The sequence below is a fragment of the Miscanthus floridulus genome, chromosome 10, assembly GCF_019320115.1.
Source record: "Miscanthus floridulus cultivar M001 chromosome 10, ASM1932011v1, whole genome shotgun sequence".
NCBI classification, from domain to species: domain Eukaryota; kingdom Viridiplantae; phylum Streptophyta; class Magnoliopsida; order Poales; family Poaceae; genus Miscanthus; species Miscanthus floridulus.
The window spans coordinates 76,153-89,013 of NC_089589.1; the positions used below are offsets into that span (position 1 = coordinate 76,153).

Below are 12,861 nucleotides of genomic sequence, written 5' to 3' on the forward strand. Positions count from 1 at the left end.
CATATTCATGTTATCGTAAATTGGTACAAACATTATCGTAAATCAAGGTGGCTATAGAATAAGTTATTCTATGGCCAGCTGCAGAATAGCCTTATCTACAGTAACTCCTTGCTAAGTGATTTACTGGAACATTATGGTAAATATCACCATGAGTTGTAGTAACACGAGTATAGTAAATGCATATTTATGTTATCGTAAATTGGTACAAACATTATCGTAAATTAATGTGGCTATAGAATAAGTTATTCTATGGGTAAGGCTATTCTACAGTAACTCCTTACTAAGTTATTCTATGAACCAATTTGGTTTCATGCCCGAAAGATCAACTATGGAAGCCATTTTCTTAATAAGACAAGTTATGGAGTGGTATAGGGAGAAGAAGAATGATCTACACATGGTTTTTATTGATTTGGAGAAGACTTATGATAAAATACCAAGGAATGTTATGTGGTGGGCTTTGGACAAACATAAAGTCCCAACGAAGTACGTCGGGCTCATTAAGGACATGTACAACAATGTTGTGACTAGAGTTCGAACAAATGATGGAGACACGGATGACTTCCCGATTAGGATAGGACTACATCAAGGGTCAGCTTTGAGCCCTTATTTGTTTGCCTTAGTGATGAATGAGGTCACAAGGGACATACAAGGGGACATCCCTTGGTGTATGATTTTCGCGGACGATGTAGTGCTAGTTGATGAAAGCCGAACAGGAGTGAATCAGAAACTGGAGTTATGGCGGGAGACTTTGGAGTCCAAAGGTTTTAGACTCAGTAGAACTAAAACTGAGTATATGAAATGTAACTTCGGCACTACTATTCGGGAGGAGGAAGATATTAGTTTGGAAGGTCAAGTAGTGCCTAGGAAGGATACCTTTCGATATTTAGGATCAATGCTACAGAGAGACGGGGATATTGATGAAGATGTTAGCCATAGAATCAAAGCAGGGTGGATGAAGTGACGGCAAGCATCTAGTGTCCTATGTGACAAAAGGGTATCACAGAAGCTAAAAGGCAAGTTTTATAGGACGACGATTAGACCTACCATGTTGTATGGTGCAGAATGTTGGCCTACGAAAAGACGACATGTTCAACAGATAAGTGTCGCGGAAATGCGTATATTACATTGGATTTGCGGTCATACAAGAAGGGATCGAGTTCGGAACGATGATATACGCGATAGATTAGGGGTAGCACCAATTGAAGAAAAGCTTGTCCAACACCAGTTGAGATGGTTTAGACATGTCCAATAGGGACCTCCAGAGGCACCGGTGCGTAGTGAAATCCTAAGCCAGGATAGTAACGTGAAGAGAGACAGAGGAAGACCGAAGTTGACTTGGATAGAGGCAATAAAAGGAGACTTGAAAGGATGGAATATACCCAAAAACTTAGCCTTAGATATGAATGCTTGGAAGACAGCTATTCACATGTCTGAACCTTGATTGCTTCTGCTGGGTTTCAACTCTAGACTACCCTAACTTATTTGGGATTTAAAGGCTTTGTTGTTATTGTTGTTGATACAAGCACCCGTACACACACAGGTAGGGTCTCTCTTTTGAAGCCAGAAGGCGCTACCTGGAGGCTGCAGCACGAAGAATGTCTCCCAAACAGGGCCTAGTACAGTTTCAATAGGATTAGGATGTTTACATCTACGCAACACAAGAACACATATAGAGTGGTAGAGGTTCACGTGCATACTGGCCCACTTCGATGCCACTACTACACACCACCACTCTTATGCCTATGCATGCCACCACCCAGAACATTCAGTGGAGCGAGACCCACTAATGGTAAGGCACGGCCGGTCCAAAATGCGACAAACAAACTCTGCTTGTTTTTTTCCCCCTCCATTGCATCTTAATTAGTAGGTTCCAATATACTTAAGCTGCTAAAATTAATACTAGGGATATATAGGGATACTAAAGCTCTTCCAAGGCAGGCTAGTATGTAGCTGCAATAACATAAATAAAGGAAAGGAATTGTAACAGCCTTCTAGTAGTAAAGACCATCATCGTCGTCTTCGTAGTCATCATCGTCTTCCTCTCTGATGATGTTGCGTTCATCCCACAGCGGGCAGGAGCAGCTTGCTTTCTTATTCTTCCACTCTTTCCCACACGTGTAGCAGAACTCATAGCCGCACCTGCAATGCAAGAAGCAGCAACACACGTACAACAGAAGTTTTTCTTAGCACTGGCAAACATAATAAGTGCAGATTTTTAGGATGCTTGCATTGTGCAATTTATGGAATAATAAAGAGAATGGGGCCTTACACGCAGATCATGTGGTAGCAGCTCTCCGCAAGTTCGATCATGTGCTTGCATTTCACACATTGCCGCCACAGCCTCTGCCTTGCCAGGTTCTGTAACTTTGCATCTTCTGGGCGAGCGTGGGGGTACCTCATCTTGTACTCATAGCAACTCATCCCATCATGCCATGGGACTTTACAGCTCAAGCAAAAGGAGCCTCTGCATTTCACACACTTCCTCAATGTGGCAGCATCAGCAGCTGTGTACCTTGAGGACGACTCTTGCATCGGATGGATCACTTCCCCCAAGGACATCAAGGCTGAACACTTGGGATACGGGCAGTAAATCTTTTGGCTTGGAGGGATCTGTCCTTCCCTCATGCGTTGCACCATGATCTCTAACAGCCACGGCGAAAGAAATACCCTTGAGCCCTCCACACTTAGCTTTGTGGTGCATCCCTCTTGTGGGCAAGCAGGGAGAGTTCCATTAAGCAGCTTAACTTTCACATGCTCCTTCATGCACGAGAAGCAGAAGCGATGTGTGCAACCTTCAACCACATGGATTTTGGTAATGTCAGTGTCTTCCAAGCAGATGGCGCAGCTCTCTCTTTTCTCCTTGCTAACATTGGCAGCAAGAGCTTTGGCAATCTGAACAGTTAGTGAATCTGTTGCTAATTTTACGACATAGCTGACTTGGTTTGGCTCAACAAGTGAGACTTCACATTGATCAAACTTCCTTCGGACTGACAGAACCTGATTCATCATATCTGCCAGCTTCTTCCCTGATGGGCGCCAAATGCCAAGCATCTGCAAATGCACAGAGTATATATTAGGAAAATATGGTCAGAAGAGTGAATTATTATGATTTGTCAAGCACATACAGGGTAGGCAGGTATCATCATAAGACCAGAACAAAAGAAAATTCTTAAGAAGTTTTCTACTTAGCAATGCACACAACAGCAAAACTGGCACTGAACTAGATCCATATCATCCTCCAGATTTACACTTCTTGCTGAACAAATGACTCAAAACATTATGCAGTTGTATTACAACAAATGCTGCAGTTTAGGGTTTACAAACACCTTAGTAGGTGTTTGTGAGTAATGGATAATTGTAGACTGACATCTTAGTGAAACTACCCATTGACTGGAGTGAAACCACAAAGTTAGTGATGTTTGGCATCTCAAATTCTAACACTTATTTATGTTTCTTATGAATAGGGAAAGTAGCAAAAAACAATACTATTTTTTCAGTTCAAACTGGTAGCTGAAAGAAGGAACTATCAAGTACAGAAACTCTTGAGAACTGGATATCAATGGAAAAAGTCTGATCCATCATATTCATATATCATTTCCCCCCTGCAATGCAATAAGCAAGACAACCAATGCATGTTCAGACAAGTTGGGATCATGGCGCCACAAAACACTCATTTCAAGAATACGTTAAGGCCTAATGTCCAACCAAATCCTGTCCAGTAGACACTGCAGTGCTGCTAGCTTCTCCACTCACGTAAGTATTCAGTAAGATTTAGAACTGAACAGACATTGAAATACCCTAAGCACATGGAAACAGCAGCACCAAATATACTAAAACTAAGTTTCTCTTGGGCGACTCAATCAACTAGTATCAATATCTCTTGGCGGCCTATGCCTAAGATCTAAGCACATTTTTTTTTAGATAATGGATAAACATCCGGCCTCTACATCCGTAGATGTACACAGCCCAAAATTACAGATAATGATAAAACCAAAAAGAAAGCCAAGGTCTTATAACATGACCAAGACGCTAACTTAAACAATAAAATTGTTTCCATCCGTTATTGGATATCTCTAGAGCAATAACTTCTAATTTCTTGCTTATTGTCGAGAGCGCGTCCTTAGCTTGCTCTTCACGCTGCAGCTGGGCCCAGAAGCGTAACCAGTACGCTCCCCTGAAAATGACCTGCATAATAGAGTTAGATTTTATTTTATTAAAAACAACATCATTACGGCATCTCCAAATAGCCCAACACATAGCAGCCACTCCCACCCAAATCAAATTTCTAATCCTTTTATTTTGATTAGACAGCCAGTTACCAAACATGTGGCTGATTGATCTAGGTTGAGTTAAACTAGTAGCAAAGAAGATAATCCTCCAAATCATTATGGCAATAGGGCAGTCCAGGAATAAGTGTTGAATAGTTTCATTCCCATTGCAACAAACGCAATTCTGACTCCCTTTCCAATTTTTCCTAGACAGGTTATCTTTGGTAAGAATGACACCTCTTTGTAGGAACCAGAGGAAAATTTTTATTTTTAGAGGAACTTTTATCTTCCAAATCTTCCTATGCCGAAAAGATGTATTTGTATCTATAAGGTTGAGATACATGGATCTGACTGAGAATGAACCTGAGCTGGTTAAACTCCATCTAAAATGATCAGATCCATTTATTAGTTCGACATGAGAAATACTTGCTACTAGACTAAGCCATTCTGTAAGTTTATTACCCACCAGAGCCCTCCTAAAAGAAATATTCAGAGGGCTAGTGCTCATTATCTTTGAGACTGTAGCGTGAGGATCTCTCACAATATTATATAAAGATGGATAACGAACTTTCAGAGGCCTAGCACCTACCCATACATCATCCCAAAATCTAGCCGTGGTTCCATCCTTAATATCGAAAGAACCTTTTGCCAGCACCTCATCCTTGATATGCATGAGGCCTCTCCAAAAATGTGAATCATTTGGCTTTGCCGTGACCTGGGATAAACTTTTTGAATTTAGGTATTTATTCTGTAATAGCGTTTGCCATATGCCTTCTGTGTTCATGAGATTCACTAGCCATTTTGCTAGTAGGCATTTATTTTGCAGTTGTAAATTCAGAATACCTAGTCCACCTTGATCCTTGGGACGACAAATGATATCCCATTTGGCAAGGCGGTATTTATGTTTCTCTGAGGATCCTTGCCAGAAGAACCTCGACCTAAAATGATCGAGTTTTTTGATAACTCCTTTTGGGATCTCAAAGAAAGACATCATAAACATGGGTAGGCTGCTTAATACAGAATTAAGCAGTACTAGACGTCCCCCATAGGATAAGTATTTCGCTTTCCAGCATGAGAGCTTTTGTTCGAATCGCTCTTCAACTTTTCTCCATTCAGAATTAAGGAGTTGCCGGTGGTGCATAGGGATGCCTAGATATCTGAAGGGGTATTCCCCTGCTTTACAGCCAAAGAGATCAGTGTAGAAGGATTCCATTTCTTTGGCTGCCCCAAAGCAAAAAATCTCACTCTTGTGGAAATTAATTTTGAGCCCAGATAATTGTTCAAAGGCGCATAGTAAAAGTTTGAGATTTTTCGCTTGTTCTTGATCGTGGTCTAGAAACATGATGGTGTCATCTGCATATTGTAGGATTGATAAACCATCATCAATCAGGTGGGGGATAATTCCACTTATCTGCCCATCCGCTTTTGCTCTATTAATAAGAATAGCTAGCATATCAGCGACGATGTTAAATAAGATAGGTGACATAGGATCACCCTGCCGGAGTCCCCTTCTGGTTTGGAAGTATGGGCCAATGTCATCATTAACTTTAATCCCCACACTTCCTCCAGAGACCATATTCTGAACCCACCTACACCATTTAGGTGAGAAACCTTTCATACGCAAAGTCTGTTGTAAGAACGACCACTTGACCTTGTCATATGCTTTTTCAAAGTCAATTTTGAAAATGACTCCGTTTCTTTTCTTAGAGTGTAATTCATGGATGGTTTCGTGGAGAATTACCACACCTTCCATAATATTCCTACCTGGCATAAAGGCCGACTGTGTTGGTTTCACCACTGTTTTGGCAACCGTATTCAGTCTATTTGTGCCCACTTTTGTGAATATCTTGAAACTCACATTGAGGACGCAAATTGGTCGATATTGCTGAATTTTTGTGGCATTTTGAATCTTTGGAATTAGAGTAATGACTCCAAAATTCAAACTGTAGAGATCGAGTGTCTCCAAATGTAGGTCTGCAAAGAGACAAAGAAGGTCCTCCTTGATAATTTCCCAAAAAACCTGATAGAATTCCGCAGGAAAACCATCTGGTCCTGGAGCTTTATTATGTTCCATCTGGAAGATTGCATCCCTCACCTCAGATTCGGTGAATGGACTAATTAAGATATCATTTTCTTCCGGGGACACTTGGAATGGAAGATGTATACATCACAAAGATTGGCACCGAACCAGACGCATATCACCCTTCAAGTTTACAAGATCTTGCTGAACAAATGACTTGAAACATCTAACACCATGCAGTTGTGTTACAACGAATACTCCATTTTAGTGTTAGTGTGTTACATACAGTGGAGTGTTTGTGAGTACTTTTTCTTGAACAAAAATGGCAGGAATTGATCCCAAATCCCAAATCCCCCAAGAAAAGAGAGTTCAAAAAAACACATTACAGGTTGATCCCAAATCCCAAAGGATCCAGTAACAAATCCCCCAAGAAAACCATCTGGGACCAAAACCTGAGTCCGAAACACAGGGAAGTGGAAAGGGAAACACAGGGAAGTGTGTGAGTACTGAATAATTTTAGACTGGCATCTTCATTAACTGCCCATTGACTGAAAACATGATGTATTGATCAAGACATGAGTAAAGAAATACGCTCAAACCACAAAAGGTTAAGGAAGTTTGACATATCAAATTCTAACACTTTGGAGAAGACGCGGAACAGCGGGCGGGGCGAGGAGTCGACGGGCGCTCGAAGTAGTCGCCGTCGTGGGACCATTGTTCCTCGGGGATGGCGGCGAGGTCGCGAGCGAAGAGGGCGTCGTGCGCGGCGATGCGAGCGGAGGCGGCGGCCCGGGCCTGCGCGGCGCGGCAGGCCTCGGCGTCGCGGCGGTCCTGCTCGGCGCGCGCGAGGTCGGCGGCCTGGACCGCGAAGGCGTAGGCGGCGTCGGAGGAGGACTCGGGGACGGCCTGCGACGACGATGACGAGGCGGCGGCATTGGGCAAGCGGAGCGAGGCTTGGATGGCCTCGGCGACCTGGAGCTGGAAGGCGAGGTCGAGGTCGGAGGCGGAGATGGCGGCGGAGGATGCGAGGGCGACCTGCTCGTGGAGTGCGGCTAGGTCGTCGCCGCCGGTCATCATCGGAATCGCACGAACCACAGGGGGTCCAACAGATTTACAAACCTCTCTCTCTCTCTCTCTCCTCCAACTTCCCTTTGCAGCGAAATTCTCAGTGGGACTGACTGAACGTTTTCTTTCCCGGTCACCGCCTCACCACAATAACCAGATTTCTAGGGAAATTGGATAGATTTTTTCGACTGAAAAAATGTAGAACAAAATTTAAACGAAACGACCATAAATTGATGAATGAATCATATAACATGTGGATCCTCTTTCTATAGATATATGTACCTGATTGATCTATCAGATCTACGATCAAGGCACCTTAAGAAGAACAATGCCAACTCGTGGAACATGCATAAATTGTGTGCGCCATATACTAAAAATATACTTGCATAACTTTTATATATATGAAGCAAGTAGCAGTAGTTATGTACCATGCACTTATGTAAGACAGTAAGAGGTCCATGCACATACTCATATATACCAAGGGTCGTTTATTTGTCGCATTGAAAGCTGAAATAAAATGAATAAAGCATTCAAAAGATAGACATCTGCAGCAACAAATTGTTATTACCAATAGTATATCCATAGGGTTCTAGCTACCAAATGCATGTTAAACAGCCTGCTTCATCCATCCAAATTAAGTACTAAACTTGAAAAAGCTATAGACTAGTTAACAAATTAAAGAATAAGAGAAACGAGGAAAATATCCACTAGAACTGATGATCCAAACAAATGATTAATGTCCAATGATATATAGATTACTAGAAATGAACTCTCATCAAAGCATGCAAATGAACAAAAAGGGTGATTCATGACGACATGCCATCATGACCAAAACTAAATAAATCAAAATGCATGCGTTCTAAGCTACTAGACTCTACTAATTTCACCAGGACTACTATCCAATTGCATTGTTTGCAGCAGTAGCAGCACCTCTGCAGCGTAGCACACTACCCCTACTGCCCCATGTTGCTGTTGTTGTTGTTGTTGTTGGGTTTGGTCCAGTAGCGGTCCAAAAATGACCCACCATTGTTGCTCTTGCTACTCTTCACCATGGCCTTGTTATCCTCCTCCTCCTCCTCCTGCACTCCAGCTGATCCTGCAAAACCATTGTCGGTGTTCACTCCCTGCTGAGTCCTCACCAGTTGTCTGGCATCATTAGTGGTTGAGCCACTCAACCCATTCCCATGCATTGTACCATATGATGGTAGCGAAAATGGCATGTCCATTTTGTTGTTGCCGCCACTCATCGCGAGGCCTGTGTCGTAGCTGCTGCTACCAGGAAGAAGCCCTCTTCTCAACATCTCCAAGAAAGATGGCATTGTCCCACTCCCTCCCGCAGCCAGCACCGGCACTGACGCCTGGTTAGATAGAGACATTGGCGTGAAGGGCAGGGAGACATGTTGGTTGTCCATGGTGAAGTCAAAGCCGCCGCCTCCACCAGTTGACATAAGTGTCGGGAGCACATTGGGGAATAAGCCCATCGTCGTTGGGGCTGGCATGGTCATGTTAGGCACCATCATTAGTTGTGTGCTGATGTTCATCTTGCTGGAGCTGGTGTTAGTGCGGGGGGGTATTGGTGTGTAGGCAGCGGATGAGGATGATGAGGTGCCAGAGCCTACGGATCCGGAGGTGCGCTTGTTCTTGCGGCACCCGCCACCAACGGGGACATTGCGGAGGGCGCCGCCATGTGTCCAATAGCGGCGGCATGCCTTGCAGAAGTAGCGCGGTTGTGTTGTGTTGTAGTTGTTGTAGTAGCAAAATTTGGTGTTGTTGGAGTTGCAGCGTGGGCACCTGAGAGCCTCAGGCGGCTGTGGCCGCCGCTTACGCTCCCCACTGCCACTTGCCTGTTGCGTGGCCTTTGCCTGCTTTGGGCTCCTAGCTTCCTCCTTTATAATGGGGGATGACACCATCACCTCCTGCACCAAATAAATTGTGGATGCACAAATGTGTGAGCGCCATATTATCACTGCAAGCAAAAAGAAATAATGATATAGTATTACACTTATCACCCAACTTCATGATTTAACAAATTAAATAGTCATGAAGCACAAGCTTGCTCAAAACCATAGAATGAAATGTTTACTACCTTTTTAGATGGAAATAAAGTGGCGATTTTCTATACTGGCTAGAATGTGTGATAACCAGTCATACCGTTTTAGGGTAACTTATTTGTATTGTGTGCTGCTAGTACACATGTATGACACATTAAAACCAAATATGTATTTTATAGGTTCCACTTTTGTCTTGCCTGATCTCATCATCCCATAGGGCCTATATCCCTAGCCCACTTGTGTATTTCATGAAAAGTGGCACCAAAATCTTTGGACACCAATCAATTTAATCTAATAGTCCATTTGCAACCCCTTTTAACCCTAATCACCCCTCGATTCACCTCCTTTCCACCTCCCAATAGTCACCTACAGTGTCGTCCTCACTACCATAACACACTCCTGCCCTCGCCCAACCCCACACTAGTCCCAATTCCTTGCTCACTAGTGTTGGATACTGAGAGACACCCTACCACGCCTAAGCCCCCATCTTAGATATGCCAATGTATGTGTCGCACCTTCATCGCTTTGGACACAAACCAGTCAATCACGTGCCTCATCCTCTCTATCCCCACTAAATTGTACGATGGTCAATCCATGGGATACGTACGATAGCTTATTTTCCTACTTTGTCTTGACCAATCCCCTTCCTCATAGGGAACATATCCATTACCTACTTGGCATTAGGAATCCCAACACTTGAATATTAGTCGCCAATCAGTGTGATCCAATGCCTCATTTCCTACCCCGTTTAAGCCTAATTCCGTAAGTTAGACCCTACTCGTTACCCACGCCGCCACCAGTACCGTACCCAACACACTCTTGTGCCCCCTACTACTCGCTCACCTGTGTTGGAATGTTGGATGATGGGTGTTACCCTGGCATGCTTGAGCCCCCATGCTCGAGATGCCGATTTTCGTGTGTCGCCTGCATCACATTACCCTCGCAGACTTATTCCCCTCCATCCCACCAACAGTGCCTTATTCACCTTCATTCTCCACCATGCCCTCATCCTTGCACATCATCGCCCTTCTTCATCTCTGGCGGCGCTCCCTATCATTGCTCCCTCATCCTTGTCACCCTCTAGGCTTCAGCCTATCGCATCCTCCACCACCACTCTGCCACCATAGGATTTCCCTCAAGGCTCACAGGACTATGGTGAGCATCAACCCTAAACCTTAATCTCTAGTGTCGCCAAGGCCAGAGAAGAAGATACATGGTGTAAAGATCCTATCGCCCCAAAAATGCAGTGGCAACTTTGTTTAACTAAATTCCAGATACTTGTTAATGATGCACGCTATAGACTAACAAATCAAGAGGGTGAAATAAATAAATAAAAGTTTAGGAAACTTTGAGTTAATTTGGAAGGTTATCCAACAATTGATTCATGGAGAATATTCATGCATTATCTAACGAGTACTTGCACACATACCTTTATATGTGTACGGGTTAACAAATATGTTCGTGTCTCACCTGCATATCGATCTATATATATATGGAAAGAAAGTAGCCAGCATGAAAGGGAGGATCGAGAGCAAGGAGGCGATCACCAAGTTACCTGCTGGTGGTTGTGGGGAGCCGATGCTGCTGCAGTGCTGCTGGTGGTGCTGGAGCTCATGTCCATGGATCTTTCCTTCCGCTAATCTGTAGCAAATATATAGCATAGATACATCAACAAGCACTTACATATATGCACCCACCCACCAAATAAAGGATTGATCGATCCTAGCAAGTAAAGCAAAGAGACCCATCAAAGTCTCTTAAAAATCAACACATCTGTCAACCAAACCTGTATCAAAACACCAAGAAGGATCAGAGAGTACACGGGACGGGCTGGATGTTGTGCCGGCGGCCTTCCTCTTGTCACTGGGGAGGAGGGAGAGAAAGAGAGATGATGCTGTGAGAGATGCCTTTGTTTATAGAGAGGAAAAAGGGATGGAGAGAGATGGATGCATGGACGGATGGTGTGAGGGCCACATACAGTGGGCTGGACAGATGGAGAGCCAGCTAGCGGACAATGCCAGTGGAAACGGCGGCGGATTTCCGTGAAAGCAACCGCGCGGCGCGTCTGCTAGCTGATGACACATGAGAGCCATGCATGGTCTTATGGATGGCGCAGGGCGCAGCCGCAGCCCACCGAGATGCCTTGCAGGTCTTCTCTTCCGTTGGCATACAACAGAAACGGCAGAGAGCCTAACAATCATGACAAGCTCGACGGTGCAGTGCTCGCACTTCACTCATCTTGAACTACAAGCCTCTCATCCTTGCACGGTAGTTTCCCCCTTTCCTGCCTAAAAAACAAACAGAGGTGACAGTCTCATCGGTGACGGTCGATGCTAGAACACGCCATCACACGCACACACAGCATGCATCTCTCACATACACACCTTTGCGGCTTGCCAGATTTAGAAACTAGCTTAGCGGGTTTCGAAAAACTAGGTCCATCAGTAGACCCGTCGAACGCTCACCTGAGAGGGGTTCCACTTGAGCAAGCGCGCTCTGATGTTCCCTAGGTTCAATAGGCCAACTAGGATTCCTTCTTATGCCATGGAGATGAGATAAGAACATCAGATGGGGTTGAAAAAGTAGGCTTATGGGATAAAATACAAAAAGGTGTTAAAATATAAAAATGTTGATAGATGCAGTTCGAGGCCATCAAGTGGTGGTGACCCTTTATATTTATTGGGTGGGGAGGTCTACCTAGGAACAAGTCATAACAATTTACACAATCGTGCTAAATTACAACTTTAACTCAGACTTTCCTAAAATCTAGCTTTCCCTCAAGGCTCACAGGACTATGGTGAGCATCAACCCTAAACCTTAATCTCTAGTGTCGCCAAGGCCAGAGAAGAAGATACATGGTGTAAAGATCCTATCGCCCCAAAAATGCAGTGGCAACTTTGTTTAACTAAATTCCAGATACTTGTTAATGATGCACGCTATAGACTAACAAATCAAGAGGGTGAAATAAATAAATAAAAGTTTAGGAAACTTTGAGTTAATTTGGAAGGTTATCCAACAATTGATTCATGGAGAATATTCATGCATTATCTAACGAGTACTTGCACACATACCTTTATATGTGTACGGGTTAACAAATATGTTCGTGTCTCACCTGCATATCGATCTATATATATATGGAAAGAAAGTAGCCAGCATGAAAGGGAGGATCGAGAGCAAGGAGGCGATCACCAAGTTACCTGCTGGTGGTTGTGGGGAGCCGATGCTGCTGCAGTGCTGCTGGTGGTGCTGGAGCTCATGTCCATGGATCTTTCCTTCCGCTAATATGTAGCAAATATATAGCATAGATACATGAACAAACACTTACATATATGCACCCACCCACCAAATAAAGGATTGATCGATCCTAGCAAGTAAAGCAAAGAGACCCATCAAAGTCTCTTAAAAATCAACACATCTGTCAACCATACCTGTATAAAACACCAAGAAGGATCAGGCT

The 12,861-nt window shown here is 43.9% G+C and overlaps 1 protein-coding gene and 1 pseudogene across 1 annotated transcript; both read right to left on the reverse strand.

Annotated features, from left to right (window-relative positions):
- Nucleotides 1-1,930: 1,930 nt before the first annotated feature.
- LOC136487286 (uncharacterized) lies at nt 1,931-7,421 on the reverse strand (annotated as a pseudogene).
- Nucleotides 7,422-8,306: 885 nt separating this feature from the next.
- On the reverse strand, nt 8,307-11,025 carry LOC136487287 (dof zinc finger protein PBF-like). The gene is made up of 2 exons (XM_066484426.1): nt 10,960-11,025; nt 8,307-9,269 (listed from the first exon to the last, which is right to left on the reverse strand). Exons 1-2 carry the CDS (start codon nt 11,023-11,025, stop codon nt 8,307-8,309), a joined length of 1,029 nt encoding a protein of 342 aa, XP_066340523.1.
- Between the last annotated feature and the right edge of the window lie 1,836 nt (nt 11,026-12,861).

Excerpts from the sequence above, each read along its gene's own strand:
- LOC136487287 (XM_066484426.1), bottom strand. The coding sequence starts at position 11,025 with ATGGACATGAGCTCCAGCACCACCAGCAGCACTGCAGCAGCATCGGCT. Across the intron at positions 9,270-10,959 it reads CTCCCCACAACCACCAGCAG|GAGGTGATGGTGTCATCCCC; the intron begins GTAACTTGGTGA and ends TATTTGGTGCAG.